Here is a 21,994-nt window from a genome sequence, read left to right on the forward strand (position 1 = left end):
TTGCGCCCATTCCCTTAAAAGGTGGATTAATAACTACCACATTTTCTCCAAACCCAACTCCTGGGTTTTGAATGCAATTTTCTGTATACGATGCCAATTTTGCAGAAATTTGAGCAACTACAGCAGGAATATGATCATTTGTAGATGATCTAACATTAGCATTAGAAATTTCGTCTGACATACATACAACTTTTTCACTTCTAAGTTGCATAAACTAAATTATTACCAAAATTTTGGCACACTTTTCAAAATTGTCCCACCGAACGTGCCATTTTGTTATACAGATTTTTTGTAAATCTGGGTTGGTTCGATATCTAGTGATCTGGGAGCAAAACCTACTCCTCCTTTGTGAGTACCAGTTTTTGAAAGTGCACCAAAAGGTCCCAATTTTGGACGAATAAAGAAGAAAAGGAAAAACTTGAAATATAAATGAAATTTAAATGACTTAAAATTGAAATTACAAAGAGTAAAGTAAACGACTTTAAATTCAAAGAAAAGCGATAAAATGCCTTCAATGTGGTCAAAGGACTTTGAATTCAAATAAAAATGCGAAACTGTAAAGAAAAAAGGGAGATAAATTTTTCGGAAAAGATAAATTTGTGGGAAATTAAAATAAAAGTGAAGACTATGGAAGGAACCCTATAAAAAAAAATAAACTTTGAACAAGATCAAAAAGTTTCTGGGGATGTGATATTACAAGAGCTTCTTCTGAAAATTAATTTTAGCCGTTATTCCTTCCAAACTTTGTTTATTTATAGCTACCTTCAATCAATCAAATTTAATTACGTGCTCTATAGATGAAGAACTAAGTATAACTGTTCCTGCCACATAAATGATGCAATAACCGTCATCAATTGTCTCAATTACTAGTCATTCCATTGCTTCGAACGTCAAATCATGTCTTTCACAAACCTTTTGATCAATCCTCTTTGCTCATCGATTCAAAAACCTGCTCATGGAATCCTAACAAATTTTGTCGATATATTTACTACCAACATGGATTTATTTCGAACCAACATTAGGAACATAGATTAGAACTATAATAATATTTTTTTTCAAAAGTACTCATTTAAATTTTTAAATTCCTAATATACCCTTCAGTCTCTATATTTATCTTAAACTAAATATGATACTGAGACATAATTCAATCCTGTATATTTTACACTATACACTATACATTTAGTATTTGTCGCTTAGTCACTGTCTCACTATCTCTTCTAACCACAACCTAAAAGTTGAAAAGGTTATTCAACTATGCAACTAATATTCTTTCTTAATCGCATTAACACATTATAAAACCTTTTGCATTAAGATCTTACGAAATGGGCCTATTTGTTCAAAATGGGTACTATTTTGTAATAAGAGGTTACAAACAAAAGATTTTTTTCCGTTTAAATTGAGTCATTTTGTAACAAAGAGATGCGAAATGAGTAGTACATTTGGTTTTACAAAAACCACATGTGGGATTGTAAAATGAGTAAAAATTTTGTCTCGAGCCCTTTCTTGATGAAGCTACATACAAAGAGAATTGTTCTTGTGTGGAAGGATGGATCTCCTTGATAGTTCTTCTATACAACTTACTAGCACTTTGATGAGAACAATGATCCTCAAGTAGGAAGAGTTATTCCTCGGCCAAAGCAGAACAGTGAGTATGGATACCTGCAAAAAGCACTCCGACGCTTAAGTCAGTGTATGAGGCTTTTGATAGATTTAGAACATACCTCTTTTGCTGCTTAGAATACATATAGTAATGGGTATTTATCAAGAAGGTTGTTCATAATTTTACAATGATATAACAATGGCACAAGAACTCATATATATGTTTGTGTATTCAAATGCTAAAATAGATAAAAAATACCCTTAATGGGGTAACATTTACACATAATATGCCAATGTGGATGAGTTTGTATCCACCTAATAGTCTTACTAAGTTAAGACCTTTTATCATAATTAATTTTTTGGATTATCATAGTGAAAGTGAATTTGTAAAATATCATATAGGTATTCGGTTTAACTCATTAGTCGAGGATTTCAATATGCAACTTATTAGCTCGATAACGATTTGCATTTTTCAATGATGTCAATTATCATAGCCAAAATCCAGAGTAGTGGAGTATAAAGTTATACATTTAAGTTGAAGATGTTATGGACAACTTAGGTAGTTCAATCCCGTAGTTGGAAGTGAATATTTATATTCTAGTATCAACATTCAAGTACACAATTATCATTACAATGATATTTATGTGGCTTTTGTCTTACAGGCACTTTTGTAAGAGGTTAATATTTTTTTTGTCCATATTAATTTTTTATTTGATAAGGATGAGAAAATTTTGTCTAGTCGTAGCAATGATGAAAAAGTTGTTTTAGATAGTCAGCCAATCCCCACTCCAACATTGACACAACCTTTGGCAATATCACTACTTCAGTTTGCCCACTCTAATGGCTAAACTACAGAGATTCCAAGTCGTTACCTCTCACTCAACTTAATTAGAGGTGATGTATTCTAGGAAAGATGTTATCCTACAAAGCACTTTGTCAACTTCAAGTAAAGTAGAGTTTGAAATTGTGGTAAAAAATTTTCCATCAGTATGCCGATGCTATTTACTGTCAAAAACTATAACATTTGTCAAGCAATTTAGTACAAGATGGTGGAGTCAAACCATTATTGACCCCAATGTAGATACAAGCGAATTGGGAAAGAGTGATCATGGATGATATAGGTTGAACAGGGTCACAATTTCAATCTTTGCTAGTTTCAGAAGTATAAAACACCTTACCCCTTCTGAATTGCCTCACCCATATATATAGGCTCACAACCAATGGTAAAAGCTAACAAATTTAAATAAACCTTCAAAAAATTTCACAAGCCCTCCTTGCATCTTCAATCACACAAAAGCTTTCACTATTGCATTCTCTCATATGATTTAAATTTAATCCAAATATATTATTTATTTTGCAACACCTTGTTGGTGGAATAGTCATTTCTGTGGAAAAATCCCTTATTCGCAACGCTTTATTGGAAAGTGTTGTGTAATATGTTAATATATATAGTATTGCGAAAGGATATATGTTGTGTAGTTGCACAACTTTCCCAACTTTTACGTATGTTTGAAAATATTTGTTTAAATAAAAATCAGAAAAAGAGAGAGAGTATAATTTTATATTCGAATTAGGAGTGAACTACTTGTAGAGAGTTAGCGGCAAAAATTAAAGCCTAGTCGTGCTCAAGAAGCGAAGAGCTATAAAGTGTAGTTTTTAGACTCTACTGCGTTAGTGCTATAAAGCTTAGTCGTATGGTTTTAAACTCTACTATGTTAATGGTAATTTTAGAAGTGTAAATCACCCAAAAAATTTTATATTTGTTACATTATTATAATTAAAAGAACACACACGTGCACACGTGCGCGCGCACACACTATTATTATAGTGGTTACAAAACTTTGTCAACATTTAAAAAGTATATTTAAAATTAAGGTCATTCTTTTTTATTATTTTGCAACACTGTTCAATTTGAAACTAAAAAGAAGAAACGTAAAAAGTGTGAAAAAATTAAGAGGTATTTTCAAATAGTAAAAAAGTGTGACCATAATCTACTATAAGAAAAATGTTGAGTACCGTTGGATTTACCGTCAGATTTAGCATTGTAGAGTAGCGGTGGATTTACCGATGGTAACCACATAGAATTCGTAAGATTTTTTAATTACTGGAAGATTCTATTTTCCGATGGTAAATCTGCCAGTAATTTTTGGAGGAAAAATAAATTAAATTGGCGCGTCATTTACCATCGGGTTTACAATCCGACGGTAACTCACTTTAGTGAAACGATGCATTTTGGTGACCTACAGTGGCTTATCGTTTAAAAATTCTGACAGTAAATCCGATGGTAGAAGTGGCATAAATTCAAATCACGAACCCCTTCCCCCTCATTTGGACCCTCACCACTATCTCCAACATCTCTCTCTCTCTCTCTCTCTCTCTCTCTCTCTCTCTCTCTCTCGTATTCCAACTGCCGTCATCGTCCTCTGCTGTGCCACCGAGACCACCGCCGTCGCTACCCCCTCTCCCACTACTGACGCCTCCTTCTTCTCCTTCTTCCCCTCCCTCTCAACGCCGCCGCGGTCCTTCCTCCTTCTCCTTTCACCCTTCTCAGCCCATAGTTTCCAGCTCACCCTCTCCTCTCTAAGCCAGGACCAAGCAGAATAGGGCAACTGTAGTCCAGTTCCCTGCTCCAACAACTCACAACCACCACCTCTAACGCTGGCAACATCATAGTGCCGTCTCCTTCCTCCATCATTCTTTGTTGTTTTCTACACCATGCATTCAAGGTTTTTGGTTTGAACTTTGTTTTTTCTTTCAAATCCTGTTAGTTAGTTTTCATTCATTAGATTGGTTTAATTAGTTTAGTTATTTTAATGTTCTATTTTAGTGAATTTAGGTGGTTAGGATAGTTCAGTTTAGATTTATAGGTTCTGAATTATTGCTGAAAGTGTCTGTAACTATTCTGAGTTTGCTGATTGAATTCATGGAAAAATTGCTGCTGAGTTTATTTGGGTAATTGTTTAATTGTACTCATTCACTGTGTTAATTATGTTTTGTTGTTTTGCTATTTTAAATTAATTAGACTACTGTCTAATGAATTTATGATCAACACTGTTGACTTTTTTGGTGTCATTGATGCTGAATTTTATAAATTGGTGCTACACAGATTATTTGTTAATGTTAAATTATGTTGTTTATGACTTTGCATGTCAAATTTTTGTAAATATGCCTCAAAAAGCTTTTTAATGAAAATTTTGGTCAATTCCTTGAAATTTTGGTCCAACGGCCAATGAAAGGCATAAAACCATCGGGCCTGAAACCCAGGAATCGCCAAAAGATCCATGACTAGAGGAGCTGCAATGGAGCGGCCAACTTAACCACGTTCCTGTTGGCCACACGGCACAATCATCGGTATAACCACGAGAGAGCAGTGGATCCCCAATTGTATCTGCCTATGTCCTCTAACCTGATCATAGGGGAGTCTTTTGTTCCCCAAAATAAATGTAAAAGTTGCAGACATACTTTTTTTTTTAAATTCCGGATGGTCCCTCTCTACAACTGCAAATCAAGATCCACAAGAAATCGGAGAGTGTATCAGAGCCATTAGACCCTTGAACAATGAGCAATAAGATGGAGTTATATGGATGTCTGATCACTCAGTTTTCTATAAAAAACACCTAGAGGTTAATCGGAGCTACTATGCCTTGGTTGAATTAAAACCGGAGATCTTTATAAGAAGAAACTCAGTCGGGGACTGATTTCGACCCTTTACCAAAAGAAAACGGAGGAGCGGTATGGTTTCTATTAGAAAGGCTACGGTAGCCACCGAACATGCATACGTGTACTAGACTTGTCACCGAAGAGCTGCGTCGATAATAGCATCATGATGTACGCTCTTGCGTACCTCCTGACTGTCTCCTCGTCTGCACCTTGAGGAAGGTCACTGACGTCTCCTGCATTCAAGTGCACTTCGCAGTGAACTTGTCGATACAGTCTGCCGGAGGCAACACACCTAATAATGCATATACTGAAATTCTAAGCAACTTAATATCACAAATAATTCTTTTTTTCTTAAAAAAATAAATTTTATTCACTATCCTCTTCATGGATAGAACCAGCAATATGGGCAACTTCGTCTAATTGATAGATATGATTCGAGTAGTCTTCCATTTTTACAGTTTGAATTTTGTGGTTTTCTTTCCTCACTTTTCTTTGGATGGTGCCTTTTGGGGGTGAAAGGTTGGTCAATGTAATTCAAAATAACCGAATTTAAATTCTATATATAGATACATATATACTAAATCAAACTTAGTGAATTCAATTTATTATTAGTAAACGTTACTACTAAATCAAATTCAATCCATTCGATTTATTAAAAATATAAACTATGAACCTAAATTGAAGCACCTAATTTTAATTTACTATAGTAACTCAATTCAAATTTTAAAACACAATCAATCGAAATTACTAAATTCAATTTACATACAAACCTAATAATTTAAATTTTATTAATTCAATTTAACATTAGAATGACTAAATCGAATTTAGTCAATTGAATTTATATATAAATATCAATCAAAACATGAGATAACATTTTTTATTTTATGGCATCTATGTAAAATTGAATCTCATCTAATTTTTTTAAGTGATTTGCCCAACAATATAATTATCTCTTTGAATATATATATTTTTGTGGACGCCCCTTCGCTTCTGGAAGACACTCCTAGTCTTAACATTTATGTCGTGTTGTGTTGCTCATTGGTTTCAGTCAGTACAAATTCAACACACACACACCACACCATCGTTTACTTTGAAAAATCTGTACCTCTTCTACCGACAAAAAAATTAAATTCCTGTTTGAGGAATCTGTAGTTCTGTACACTGAGCAGAGAGAAGGTCGAACAGGGCTAGTGAGTATGGGAGTGCCGGAGCGTGCATTTTCACGTTCTTACACGCGTTATGGTTTCCCTTTCTAGTTTGTGTATTTTTATCTTTTTATTATAGAAATGTCTGTAGTTGTTTTCACAAAATTTTTGTATTGATCTCGCATGAGATATGTTAAAAAGTTTTTTAAAAAAAAATTATCGGTAGCCTTTTAAAAATTAGTTAAAATTTTAATTACTAAAATATTTATTCATCTTTATTCATCTAATATTTTTTCATTTAAACATAAACAAAGATTAATTTCTCTTTAGAAAATACTAATTTTCCGTATCATTGATGCAATCGATCACTTTCAAAGAGTAAATTGCAATACATAAGCGAGTGGCTAGAATGTAGATAGAAGATAAGCACTTGACCAATTCTGTCCAAAGCACAAACAACAAAGAGATAAGATTATTAATCACGCAAACCACTCTGAATTGAGTGAATTCTGAATTCTTGCACCTACAGTCACGTGCAAGTCACATCACTCTGAAAAGATCACGCGCAACTCACAAGCCACAACTTTCAAGTTTCTTTCACAACCAGAAACTCACACTAGCTTCATGCAGAATCTTGGATTCTCCGTAACCACCGCCCGCTGCACCTCCTGTAAGCTTACGCCACCGCCACTAACCACCATTCTCTTCGTCAAATCCCCCGCAGCAACGTTTCTCACGCTCCACCACTCGCACCTGGCCCCGACCTCACAAACCACCACCTCCTCCGGTTTAACCGGGTTCATAACGTAAGCAAAATTCCCAACCCAAGTCACTACCACCGAACCAAAATCCCAACCTCTCATGACCTTCTCCGCCATCTCATTCGGCATCTCTCCCACTTCCTCGAACCAAAATCCCGAACCCGAAGCTAGTTCCCCTTCCACGGACCACAATTTCACTCTCTTCGAGTTTTCCGCGCCACTCATCACCCCGGCCACCGTCAATTTCCCCGCTAGGATTCCGGTGAGGCAATAGAACACATTCTGATCCGGGCGAAGATCGTACGGTCCGTGCCACGTGTCAGAAAATGGATCAAACGAAAAAGTCACGCCGGATTTTTTCTCCGTCACCAGCATCTTGTCACCGACAACGGCGACTGAGAGCCACGTGGACCCTGCAGATCCCTTCAGCAGCTCAGGCATGGACTGGCTCGTGTTCCAAGCGCGTGCCTCCATGTCGTAGACTTCCACCGCGTGTAGGTCGTCCTCAAAATCGCACGCGCCTCCAGCTACCACAACGCGATTACCCACGCGCGCTACGACTGGGTCGGTGCGCCACACGCTCGGTGCTGGCGCGTTGTGCCACGAGACGCGGAACGCACCTTCACTATCCGTGAAGGCGAAGCCCGCGGGGGTTAGCGTGTAGAGCAGAGTTGATTGGGATGATTGGACGGCGGAGGCGTGCTCGATCGACGGTTGAAGATTCATTTCAATCCAGACGCGCGAGCGGGGGTCGTAGGCGTAAGTGGCTGTCACGTGAGGATCACGTTTACTCTGTGTGAGGATCGTGAGCCATGGCTTGATGGGGTTAACGTGTGCCAGGGAGGAGGATACAGCGTGGTTCCATGCCCTTGACACGTGATAAGCCGGTACGAGATGGATTAGTGGCACGTGCGAGAATATTGCCTCTAAGATATCCCCATAAATAGGTGCTTCTGCTGTTGCAGCCATTGATTTAGAAATATGGATTATAATGAATAGTCGAATAGCTTAGCTTATAGCTCTGCTTACTTGAGTTGTGTGTAATGTGTGAAGGAGAGAAGATAGGATTCAGTGTTTATATAGTGTGGGAAAAGAGGAATGAAAATGATGGGTTCAAACATTGTCCAATGGGTGTGTGACATGTCATATTTTCATTGGCTTAGTCTATTTAGTATTTTGCCACAATGCATCCAGCCTTGAGATTCCTTGTTTCCATAGGTGTAAGTGTAATATGAGGCTAATTTTTTTGTATATTGGTTAAATATATGTGTAATACATTATTATTAGAAAATTATGTATTTTTTTTATATGGTGTTTTATTCAAATCGGACGGTTCGATTTGTTTGATAAAAAAAATAAACTATAAATTGGAGGGTTCGATTTGTTTAAAGAAGAAAATAAACACTAAATCGGAGAGTCTGATATGTATTTTTTATTTTTTTTAATTTGTTAAAATAAAAATTGGATGGTCCAATTAAGATTTTTAACTTTTTTTATTTTTTTTTCAAACTCAAAATGGAGGGTCCGTTTTCTGCTAACACCATATATATATAAAACATCTCTCTTCTCTACATTGTTGTATTGCTACATTCTCTTCTCCATATAAAAAATCAAAAGCGGTAATATAAACTAACAATTATACAGAAATTATTTTTAACATAGAAATAGAGATGGTGTTTTGGTTGAATATTTTAAATATGAAAATAGAGATAGTATTTTAGTTGAATATTAATATTTGAAGTGTATTACAGTATTGTGGAAATTATTCAACACGCTCCCCACATGTTTTAACACGCTCCCATATATTGGCCAGGATGCTGTCACGTGTCCAACACGCCCCTCACGTGTTGCAACATGTCCCCTGCGTGTTACCCTTCTACAGTTCTACCTGACACTTTCATCCATGCGTAAATACACTAGGTTCACCCATTCTCATCCAATATACCACCCTAAATCCCATAACCAAATTTTTTATATAGTATATGAAAAAATTTTAGATATTCTAGTGTTTTAGTTGTTTTAATTAATACTTTTTATTATAAAAATTTTTATAATATAAATTAATAAAAAATAATTGTTAAAATTATTGAAATATTAGTATTTTATAAATATTAAAAAAAAATCTATATACCTTGAATTAATTACTCAAAAAAAAAAAAAAAAAGAAATGTTACAATAATGCATACCTACAACCACCACATGGATCATAGCCTTATAGGATATAATATAAGCAAGTCTTACAAAACAAGAATTTTACTTGTTAAATGTTGGTTGGTGTTGGGAAGTTGAGACTTGAGTGGGAAAGCAATGTCCAACTAATGTTAGAATAAACCAACAAATTAAAGAATATTTGGACATATCTTTCTTATGTTGGTAAGGGAATCCCATTTTTTCTTTAAATCATTACAGTACTCTGTGATATCAATTTCAGTCGCTGCCATAAAATGGTGATGAAGTTAAAGTTAGGTAACCTAGCTTGCCCCATTGAAATTGAACGTAGTTAACTTAGTATTTTATTTAGTAAAAGAAGCCCTTTGTTTAATTCAGGCCTAAACAAGTTGATGATCTGATCTACTAATTTGAAATGGATTTGAAATCATATTCAATATTGTTACGCTTAATTGAAATTATAAAAAACCAAAATGTTATACTCTGATGTAATGACGTTGGCCACACAACTAAGGAACTGAACTACTTATAAGGTAAATGCAATAAGAATGTGGATGGATTGTAGTTTATTTGGTTATTGACGCACAAAATTCAGTTATTGATATTTGCTAAATTCTCACTCTCACGCATTAAACACACATAATAATAAACGGAAGTTAATTCCATTCCATCTCACCTTCCTTTGTAAAACTTCCTGTTCATTTTAATTTTAATAAATTTGAGTATCAATAAATCTCTACAATCAATTAAAATAACGAACCAAGTTCAATCAAATTGCTAATGTATTTTCATGCACGTTCTCTTTTTGTCATCGTCACCACTATATTTTCCTCCTTTTTTATTTGAATTTTTTCTCTTCCTTTCTTTTCCTCCTCCTCTTCCATTATCATCATCGTTATCATTATTGTTATCGTTGTCATCGTCGTTTTCTTCTTATACATAAATAATATTATTCATTTTCTTTCAAATTTTTGTACTTATTCTATTTAATTTTGTTACATTATCTACAAAATTATTTATTTATTTTTTTTCCTATCAAAATTTATGAATCTGCAACTCAAAATCTTTATGAAATAAATTCTTATTTCTATCACATCATTTAGTTGAAAATTTCGATTAGAGTGAAGATATTTCGATATTATTCTTAAAAAATTTATGTAATATTTTATATATCAGATACACCACCTTCTTCTTATACGTATATGTAAATGTTACTGTTTATTCTCTTTCAAATTTTTACATTTATTTTGCTTAATTTTTCTGTGTTATCTACAGATTTTTTTTATTATTCTCTTTCCCATTAAAATTTGTGAATTTACAACTTAAGCCTTCATGAAATAAGTTCTTAATTCTATCAAATTATTTATTTAGAAATTTCGGTGTTAAAGTGAAGACATTTTGTTGTTAGAGTAAAGATATTTTGGTGTTATTTTTTAGAAATTTATGTACTATTTAATATATCAGATACATTGTCTTCTTCTTATACCTAAATGACACTATTTATTCTCTTTTGAATTTGTTCACATATTTTGCTTAATTTTGCTGCGTTATCCATAGATTTTTCTACTTATTCTCTTTTTATTAAAATTTGTGAATCTGCAATTAAAGTTTTCATGAAAAAAATCTTAGTTCTATATTTTTATCACATCATTTAGTTAAAAATTTTTGTGAGAGAATATAGATATTTTGGTGTTATTTTTTAGATTTTTGTGTGTTGTTTTATATATGAAATAACATTTAGTTCATTTAATGTGTAATATTTTTTTAGAAAGATTTAATATTTTTTATGTCATGTTACTGAATTTTTAGTGTCAATTTTAAGTAATTTTGGTGTTATCTGGTTTCATTTTATAAAATCAATATAATTTATTAGTATGTAATTTACTTTCTACATTCTATATTATTGTATTTAAATTTCGGTGTCACTTTAATTTTTCATCTGATTAAATATGTTATTTTGTGTTCCCCTTTAGATGTGGACAGACTAGTATTGTGAGAAAGGAGCATATCAAAATTTAAAGTTTCTGAGTCAATTTCATCATATGCTCGACATAATGTTTCTAAAAAAATGATCAAAAAATAGAAGAAGAGAATTTGGCAGGAAGAATACTTAACGATGATGAGATTACAAAAAATGAAATTGACGATGAAATTGTGATATGAAAGAAGAGTTGAGTGAGGAAAATAATGGGGAGCAAGGAATGACAATGGGAAATATAAGTAGATAAGTAAATTCATAATTTACTAATATTTTTTAGACATTTAATATTAATAGAATTTGTATATAGAGGTGACAATGCAAACAGACCAAAATTTGCTAGGTCCGTCCGCTTAACCTGCAAAAAAAGTGGGTTGGATTGGAAATTTGAAATCGTTAAATTTAAAAAAATTCGCCTAACCCACACTGCTTAATTCGTGAGCTTTGACAGATTTCGGCGGGGTAGTGTGAACTTCTTTGACGGGCCAGACATTTTTTTTATAGAGCCTTTTTTTATAAATTTTTATGATGTTATTGATTTATAAGAGGATAAAGATAATAATTGAAAATATTTTAAATTATATTTTGGATTATATTTTATATTTAATTATAAATTTAAAGATATTTAATTATATATTTTAGACAATATTTATTTTACTTTGGATAATATTGATTTTATTATTTTATTTTAAAAAATTTAGTTTATAATTATATTTATTATATATTTATAATATAAAAATTTTAATATTTATAAATTTAAAAATTATAATTTTTTTATATCTTTAAAATTTATAAATTTATTAAAATAATTATAAAATTATATATATTATTTAATATTTAATAATTTAATAAAAAAATAAAATTATTTGACAGATTTAACTCACCAACACGCTAATTCGTATTGGAGCTTCCTGGCCTAGAAAAAAAGGCATATATAGTGTAATAATTGGAACACGTTAGAAAACAATACGTGCAAGGCTAACGATCGTTAATATACTAATATTATATTATGTGGTGAATATAAATGGGATCAAGTAGCGAGCTTTGTTCAATTATTATATCGTGTTTGAAAATGAAACCATAGAAGCTTCTAATCCTTGGATACAATGTGAGGCGCACGTTACTTTTTACAATGGGCAAAAGCATGTTGTATGAGGGTTTATTGGCATTATTATTATTAGCTCCCATTATGCTATGTCTTGAAAGAGATTCTTTCCCCCAGGACCCATTTTTACTTGCATCCACTATATATTGCATGTTGGTATGTCGCCCCTTTCTTGACTTCTGATTTTTTGCAATTTTATATGTGATTAAATTACTTTTCCTAAAAGATTTAATAAATTGATTAAAAAAATATATGAATGATTTGAGGAATATTCGAGAATAATAATATTTTTGTGAATCTATATGTATTGATACTACTTTGTCCATTATAAGTTTATAACATTACTATGACCATAGTTTTTAACTGTGATAATAGAAAATTTATAGTCACAATTTGTTACTATGACAAAAAAAATTTATTATCATAATTTTTTAAAAAAAAAGTGATCATAAAAGAATATTTATAATCATAGTTTTTTAAAAAAAGTATCTTAAAAAGATCTATGGTCACAGTTTTATGGTGATCTAAAGGGTTTATGATCACGATTTGAAAGTGACCTAAAAGAATTTATAATCATGGTTATAAAAAAGAATGGCCTAAAAGGATTTATGGTCACGATTTTAGTGGGTGACCTAAAGAGGTCAATGGTCACGGTTTTAAAGAGTGACCTGAAAGGATCTATAGTTACGGTTTTAGAAGGTGACTTAAAAGTATCTATAGTCACGATTTTGAGGTGACTTAAAAGAATATATAGTTACAGTTTTATGAAAGAGTGACCTAAAATGGTTTATGGTCACGATTTTTTGAAAAGGAATAACCTAAAAGGAGTCTATGGTCACAGTTTTAGGAGTGGGTTAAAGAGATTTATGGTCAAGTTTTGGTGGGTGACCTAAAAAGGTCTATGTCACGGTTTTACAAAAAAAGTAACCTAAAAGGGGGTCTATGGTCACATTTTTTGGGATGATCTAAAGGGATCTATGGTCACAGTTTTAAAGAGTAACCTAAAAGGATCTATGAGAATTTTATATGATTTAATTTAAATATTGAAATTTTAAATCTAGTTTTATAAATAAAAGAAATTATGTAAAACGCTTTTAATTTTAAATTAAAAAATTATTTCAAATTTAAAATTAATTAGTAAATTGATAAATAAATATTATATTTTTAAAATAATTTAAATAAATTATGGTTGATTTACAATTACTATTCTACCTTATAATTTCATTAAAATTTCTACAATACCCTAACTTTAATTTTTCAAACCTGACCCTAATTCTACCCTAATTTCAAACCCACCCACCCACTAACTTTCAAACATTCAACAAAGAAAGAAATACAGAAGAGAAGGAGCAAGGGAACGAGGGATTGAGGAAAGAAGAAGAGAAGAAGAAGAGGAAAGGGGAGGATGGCGCCGGCAGAGGGATGATCGTCATTGCAGAGAAGAGAGCCAGAGGGGGAGAGAGAGTGACGCGCGAGAGAGTTCACAGACACAGATCAAGAAGTGGAAAGAGAGAAGAGAAGGAGAAGACAATAATGTCGGCGAAACAAGGAGAGGCCGTCGTCGCCGTCGAGCTAGAGAGAGAGAGAGAGAGAGAGAGAGAGAGAGAGAGAGAGAGAGAGAGAGAGAGAGAGAGAGAGAGAGACGAACAAGGATAGAGAAGGACAGAGCTGCTGTCGTCCCTACTGGGGCTTGTCGCCAGAGCCACGACCATCTTCGCTGAAGGAGTTTGTCGACGAGCTGCACGCTGCTGTTAGAGTAGCTGTCGCCGTCACTGAGCTGTTGCGCTGCCATAGGAACTGTCCAGAGTTGCTTTTCTATTGCGCTCTTGCTCAATCCTTGGTTAAATGCCATTATTAGTTTTTTAATTTGTTCTTCATTTTAATTTGTTCTTGATTTTGATTTTAGGGTTCACTGGTGCTATTCTTGATTTTGATTTTAGGGTATTTTCATTCTAAAGTTTCGTCTCTCCTCGCCAAGCAACAGCATCCCGAGCCCTTTCCTGCTTTTGGTTCAATTTATTTTTGCTTGTTCGATTTGTTTCTGAGTTACTGTTCTACTGAGTTTAGAAATTTTGTTAATAGTTAAATTGAATATTTCTATTAAAGATAAAACAGTTTATTTGTTGATTCAGTTAAATTGTTTAATTTATTTGCTGGTTTTTTAGTTGTATGTTCAATTTACTTGATAGTAAATTTGAACACTTTTTCAAAATTAAAAAGAAAAATATTCTGAGTTTGTTTTGTTAATTTTCACAATCAGAAAAGACATTAGACATCCCTATTTAAATGTTCAACAACCAAATAAATTAAACAATTAACATCAATACCAATGATGTATAACAAATTAAGTAACTAATGTGATGAGTGAGTGAATGGTTCCATATATTTAAGAGCTTGAACTTTGAAATTTTGCATATTAGTATATTAGTTCTTTTGAATTGACCTGAGGTAATGAAATCAAAGGAGGAAAATACTAAGTAATGTGTAACAACTAATAACTAAGTTTTTTATATAATAACTTGCCTCTGAAGCTTACTATAAAAGTGTATTTAACTTAGTTCTATTATAGTAGTTTTCCCTAACCCCCTTCCACATTTAAAGTTAGAAATATTATAGTTTTAATTAATTGCAAGACGTTGAAAGTATCATACAGAAAAAGTTATACAAAGCACTTTAAATCATTCTCAAGATAGTCTATACAACATTTGATTTGGCTTTTTGGTTAACCAAAAAAGTCTCAGTTGATGTGATTAAAGCATATTCCTAGAAAAGTATTGATGTTGTATGAATTGTAACTATAATGCTTCAATTTGTGTGACTGTGTGAGCATAAATAATGTAAGAGCATGCATTGTGTGAGCATAAATAATGTTAAAGTGTTAAACTTATTGTTCTCTTCTCGGGTCCTAAGTGGGCAGGGTCTGGTGAGTATCAAGGAACGGTGGGTTGCTGGAAGCTGGATCTGAACGAACTCTGGGAATGAGGATCTTCTGAGTAGGTGAAGTGAGGAAGGGATGGAGCCACCTACAAAGACTCCAACGCTCAAGTCAGTGTCCGTACAAAGGCGGCTACTAGGGTTAGGTAAGGTGACGTACCTCTGGGGAGGGGTAGGTCCCTCCCCTCTTATAGTCCATTACTCGGGTGGGCCCATTGGGATCAGGCCCACTTTCCTGGAAGCTTCTACTAGCTGTCCGGGTTCTACGTGGTGAGGTGGGAAAAGCGTGTTCCCTCCCGGTTCGGGTAATATGACCGTTGGTCAGCCGCTAAGGCTTGGACCCGGGTCGCTGGCGGGTCGGGGCAAAACAGTGCCCCCGACGCACCAGGTGTAGCACAGCTCATAAATGGCGCGTTCAAACGACTCACGTCTTTTGGTCGAGTCTCTTAGTCACGGGAGTTCGCAGTAGGGGTTCGTGCCCCTAGGGAACGTGTTCCTAGCTCGTCATCAAAAGTGTCGCCTTGATTCTCGTTCCTAACCTTTAATGCTCATTATGGCTGATTTGAAACCTTGTGTGAAAAGCCCATTTTGCCGCTGACTTTCGTGCTTCTTAGAGTCAGTTACCATTCTTCTTTCCTATCTCTCACTCCCTACTCCTTTATGCTGCTCCTAATTGCTTCTGCATTCGTTCTTTTTTTCCCTAATCTTCTCCAATTCAGGCACGCTAGTCCTTTCCTGTTTCGTTGCGTTTCCTTGGAATTCGTCGTTCTTTAACTTCCATTTCCTGGCAAGCATTCATTGTTCATGCTTTTATGAATGATTTATGGTTCTGTTTTTGCCTTGTCATTGTTATTGCACTTTCTTCCTTTTGTTGTTGGTTAATCAATCCCGTCTGAGTTTAGTGCGTCACTAATAGGTAGTTTTTGGGGGTTACTAGCGATTTAAGCCTTTGATCAATCGGAGATTAGTGTGAAGTAGACTCGTATACATTAAGTTAACGTACTGTAGGTAGTTTGTTGTTCTCCAGTGTACCGACCTCCCGAGTTTAATCTTTAAGTGGTGCCCCCACTGTAGGTATGGCACAGCGTCCCATTTTGAGAGCTCCCATAGACCGTTACATCTAGGTTACTTCCGACGTGAAGGATACAACTTCAAAAATAATCCTCGAGGAGCTCCAGGAGTTTCGCAACTCCGACCTGCTATGCGGAGGAGGTCTCGAGGAGGAGCACTATGACACCTTCTTTCCCGGGGATCGAGAGCGTATCTGCCACATAAATATGAACACCCCCTGAGTTGCCGACTGTATGGGGGTGTACAAACCTATGTTCACCAACTTTGGGGTTCGGCTCCCCTTCTCCTCCTTCATCATCTCCCTCTTGAACCGATGCGACGTAGCGCTGTCACAGCTGCATCCGAACAGTTGGGCCTCCATCCGTTGTTTCGAGATTGTTTGTGGATATTTAGACCTACCGGTCTCTGTAGAAGTCTTTCTCTATTTTTTCCTTTTGACCAACCCTTCAAAAGAAGGGAAACACAAAAAAGGCTACATGTCGTTTCGAGCCGTGAAAGGTCGTCAGATCTTCGGGTTGTACAAAGATTCGTTCCATGCCTTCAAGAAAAAATATTTTAAGGTGCAACCCACTGAAGGTTGGAACCCTTTCTAGCTTATGTTGGAGGGGGAATGCCAGATACCAAATTATTGGAGCTTTGGTGCCGGTGCCAATGTTTTTGTAAAGAGTACTTATGAGGGCCTAAACCAGCAAAATCAGAACGTCTTTGATGTGTTACTAACCATTTTTGGCAAAAATAACGTTAACCCTCATTTGTTGATGGGTGATCGAGAGATGGGTAGAGGCTATGTTGGTGAGAGATCGAGTAGCCGTTACTTCGTAGCTTGTGTTTCTTGCTTGCTTGATTTGTATAAGTTATGTTTTTTTAATGACTACTTTCTTGGTTTTCAATGTCCATGGCTGCTGAGTGGGTCTTAACAATTTGATGGCCCAGTTCCTTCTGAGGAATAGCGACGACAGCTCTGAAACCCACTCGGTCGATGCTCCAGCTTCTCCTGCTTTGAGGTCCAATCAGTTCCTCCTCCTCCTTCCCAAGACACCACCGGCACCAGCGCCGGTGTGACTCCTAGTTCCAGCATGATCCCTCTTCTGAGGAGATACCCCACGATGAAACGGGTCCCGACCTAACCATTGTTGAGAACCCTAGAAAGAGGAAGTCCGTCTCTAGCCCTGAGGGGGTTCTTACCGTGATAGAAAGGAATTTTAATGCCGGAGCTTCAACGACTCCCAGCTCTTGCCGGGTACTGAGGAGTTTTTTCATGACAGGTATCTTGCCTCCCAAGTGAGATGGGTTTACCGTACCTTACTTCGTACCGCCGCTATTGTGAGGAAGGCTGAGCCCGTCCTGGCAGGTGTTGGGGTACTGGAAGGCAAAATTTGGGCGGCTTCTCGGGATGTCGATAAGATAAAAGCCGAGGTGGTGGTAGTGAAGGTCAAGCTAGTGGAGTCTGAGGAAAACTGAAGCGTTCTGACGAGGCGGTGGCCCGCTAGGCTAAACGGGAGCTTACCTTGGAGAGTCAGCTTGGAGCTGCTTGGGGTCGGGCAGAGGCAGCTGAATCCAAGGTGGCCGAGCTAGAAAAGAAACTGGCGGACACCGTTTCGTCGGCAGAAGCTGCTAAGCTAGAGGTCTCCAACCTCAGGTTGGAGGTTTCCACCCTTAAGAAGTAAAACAAGGAAACCATCAAGAACGCTCGCGAGGTGATTAGAGGTACCGAGGAGGCGATCAAGGCGCAGGTCAAGCTGTTGTCTCCTGACTTTGATACCTCCGCGATTGGCACTTTCAAGGCTATCCAAGATGGTAAGATAGTCGACATTCCTAGGAAGTGACGTGTAACTACTTTGTACTCTGTTCATTGGGCCGTTGGGGCACCTTCTTTTGTAAGCTACTTAGTTTCTAGTATTTCGAACTCTTTTTTTGTCATAATTGAATACTTGATGGGCCGTCGTGGTGCCTTTATATATTTCTTGGTCGTTTGGCCGGCAGGCCATAAACCGTGGATTGTTTTTTGTTTGTTAGTTTGATTTAGCCTGGTTCCATGGGTGATCAATCCCGGGAACCGCTAAGGTAGAAAACACATACGAAACAACGCAAGATACTTGTTAAACATATTTAGGACATATAAAACATAAGTCATAGACCTTTAGTATACGTTTAGGACAATTGTGGAGTAGTGTAACGGCATATAAACATTCATGAGAATGTAATGTCTAGAAAAAATAGAACATAAAATAAAAAAGAGTAAGGCAAAGGAAGAAACCCCACAAGCCGTGGCGTCGTCTCCTATGAGCAGAATCTTCTCAAGTTGGCCGCATTCCAGGTTCTCGGTATCTCACTGACATTGAGTCACTCTAGCTTATAAGCTCCCTTACCGAGGGCTTCTCTTACCCTGTTTAGGCCTTCCCAATTTTACGCCAGCTTGCCTTCCCCGGGTGTCGGTGCCCCGATGTCTTGCAGCACCAAGTCGTCTGTTTCGAAACTTCTTCTTATCACTTTGGCATCGTACCTTAAAGCTACCCTTTTCTTTAACACAGTTACTGTTAAATGGGCCATTTTTTTGGTTTCATCGATCAAATCTTTCTCCACTGCCTCCTCAACACCCCCAAGAAGCAGCCTTGGGCTTGGTTCCCTAATTTTCACAGGGATTACCACGTTGACTTCGTAGGTAAGCCAGAAAGGTGTTTCCCCAGTAGAAGATTGTGGCGTTGTCCTATACGACCACAGGACCGAGGCCAGCTCGTCTGCCCAGGAGCCTTTTTTCTGGTTTAGTCGTTTCTTTAAGCCTTGGAGGATGATCTTGTTTGCAGTTCTACCTGGCCATTGCTCTGTGGGTGTTCGACTGAAGAGAACTTTGGCTTGATCCCCAATCCTGAGAAGAACTCGCCAAACTTATTATCCATGAACTGCGTCCCATAATCCGGGATAACGACCATAGGGATTCCAAACCTGGAGACCACTTTTCTCCACATAAACTTTTGACAGTTTATCGACGATATACTGGCCAATGGTTCTGCTTCGATCCACTTGGTATAGTAATCAACAGCCACGATTAGATACTTAACCTGACCAGGACCTACCAGGAATGGACCTAGGAGGTCAACTCCCCACTGAGCGAAGGGTCGAGAAGCCATCATAGAGCTTAACTCCACCACCGGGGACTTGTGAAAGTTGGCGTTCTCTTGGAATTTTCTACATTTTCTCATGAACTCCTATGCATCCGACATCATCGAAGGCTAGTAGTACCCAGCCCTGACGAGCTTCCTAGCTAGGGCTTTTCCTCCGATATGGTGGCCACAACATCCCTCATGGACTTCGCTCAGGACGTAGCCCGTTTGGTCAGGGCGTAGGCATTTCAGCAAGGGCTGGTTAAGCTTTCGCTTGTACAGTTGGCCTTGTATCATGACATACTTGGCTGCCTCCTTTCTTATCATCTTTGCTTCCTTCTCATCTTCAGGGAGTTCGCCGCTTTTCAAGAAGTTGAGAATTGGTTCTATCCATGAGGGTGGTTCGTCACTTGTGACACACACAGGGTCACTGTTGGCTCATTTATCAGTCCCTGAATCAAAGATCGATTTCCCAATCCTGGCTTTGTGCTTCTTAGTTTTGACAAGAGGTTGGCCCGGGCGTTTCTTTCCCTGGGCACATGCTGAATTATGACCTCCTTGAAGTCTTCGCACAACTTTTTTACCCTTTTCAGATACTTCTAGAGCAGGGAATCTCTAGCCTGGTAGGTCTCGTTAACCTGGGAAGTGATGATTTGGGAATCCCTATTAACCTCGACTCGCGAGGCACCAATTTCTTTTGCTAAAAGCAGACCCCCGATCAAGGCTTCATACTCTGCCTGGTTATTGGAGACCGGGAAGTCGAATTTGATTGACTGCTCGTAGATCACCCCTGTCAAACTATCAAGAATTATCCCTGCCCCTTCAAACACTTGGTTAAAGGCTTCGTCAATGTGGAGCTTCCACCGTGTGTTCGGGTTCTCGTGTGGGTCCCCAGTTACCTCTACTAGGAAATCGGCCATCACCTGAGCCTTGATTGCGTGCCTGGGTTCGTACTTGAGATCATATTGTGATAGCTCAATTGCCCAGGTCATCATACATCCCGCTAGATAAGGTTTTTGCAGAATCTGGTGAATAGCTTGATCGGTTCTTACGGTTATCGGGTGTCCTTGGAAGTATTGCCTCAACCTTTGAGACAAGGTTGGGAGGGCGTAAGCCAGCTTTTCCAATTTGGTGTACCTTAGCTCTTCACTTTGCAGCACTTTGCTAACAAAATTGACTGCCTGTTGGACCTTGTCCTCTTCTCGGATGAGGACAGCCGCCAAGGCCTGGTCCATCATCGCCAAATATAAGAACAACACCTCATTGTCTTTGGGCTTGCCTAAGACTGGAGACCTGAGAGTATCTTTTTAAAATGATTGAAAGTTTCTTCGCAGGCTGGGGTCCATTCGAAGGCTATTCCCTTTATCATCAGGTTGAAGAAAGGAAGAACTTTCGTCGCCGACGCACTGAGGATTCTGGAATTTAATTGTGTTGCATCAAATTTGTATCATGAATGTGAAGGTTAACTTAGATATAGTAAAATATCTGATTGCCCACTGCTTTCTACAAAGTGAGATTTTTTTGTTAAACTACTTTTAATTTTCAAATAATCTTGTCCATTTTTATTTTTTAATTACTTAAATATATTTTTTTAATGAAATGTGAATATCACTAAATTGTTTATTTCTTTTGCTAGCAATAAGAGGTGATGCTTTGATAAAAATATGAAATGGGATGGGTCTCATATATACTTTAATTATCTAAATGTAATATTTTGTTCTCTTCTATATTTTTTTCAAGAGATTTTACTGGATATTACATGTAATAGATATAATATAATGTATCTTTATTTACTAGAAATATCTAGCTTATAATGTAAATTTTATGATTTAGATTACTTGAATTTATCTTTTTTAGACTTATTTTATGATTATCATAATTTTGGATTATGATTATGCTTCTCATAAAATAGTGTAAGTTATGGTCACGGTATAAAACAAGGGTGACCATAAAGTAAGTTATGGTCAAAGTTTTAAAATAGGATGCCCATAGTTAAGCTATGGTCACGATTTTATAAAAGAGTGACCATAGATAAGGTATGATCACGCTAAAACCGTGACCATAAATTAGGTTATGGTCACTAAAGCAGAAATTAAGGACCAATTTTACAACTAATAGTGAAGCCATCTCTGATGATTGCTAAAATCGGTCATTTTTTTTACTTAATGACCAAATTAGAAAACTTAGTCTTTGGGGTCTGTCAATCATGAAATCAATCATGATTTTTAATTTAGAGACCAATTTTATGACCAACATAAAAATAGGTTGAAAAATAGTTGATTGCTAATTCGATAGCCAAAAAGATGGTCACTAAATTGTTGCTAAGAATTAAGATAGTGACTAATTTAGCGACTAACTATTAAAACCTAGTTTTAAAACAGATGGTCATTAAATTGGTTGCTATTTTGTAATTTAGCAATGAAGAAACACTTAGTAAAAAATAGTTAGTCACTAAATAAGTCGCCACGAAA

General features: G+C 36.3%; 2 protein-coding genes across 2 annotated transcripts; both read right to left on the reverse strand.

Annotated features, from left to right (window-relative positions):
* Window positions 1-6,729: 6,729 nt before the first annotated feature.
* LOC107643344 (F-box/kelch-repeat protein At1g23390) lies at window positions 6,730-8,561 on the reverse strand. The gene has a single exon (XM_016346958.3). The coding sequence runs from the start codon at window positions 8,132-8,134 to the stop codon at window positions 7,016-7,018; it is 1,119 nt and encodes a 372-aa protein (XP_016202444.1). The 5' UTR covers window positions 8,135-8,561; the 3' UTR covers window positions 6,730-7,015.
* Window positions 8,562-20,122: 11,561 nt separating this feature from the next.
* LOC148563623 (uncharacterized) lies at window positions 20,123-20,758 on the reverse strand. The gene has a single exon (XM_088486879.1). The coding sequence runs from the start codon at window positions 20,756-20,758 to the stop codon at window positions 20,123-20,125; it is 636 nt and encodes a 211-aa protein (XP_088343005.1).
* Window positions 20,759-21,994: the final 1,236 nt, after the last annotated feature.

Source organism: Arachis ipaensis, chromosome B5, assembly GCF_059453495.1.
Source record: "Arachis ipaensis isolate K30076 ecotype BB chromosome B5, ASM5945349v1, whole genome shotgun sequence".
Lineage (NCBI taxonomy): Eukaryota > Viridiplantae > Streptophyta > Magnoliopsida > Fabales > Fabaceae > Arachis > Arachis ipaensis.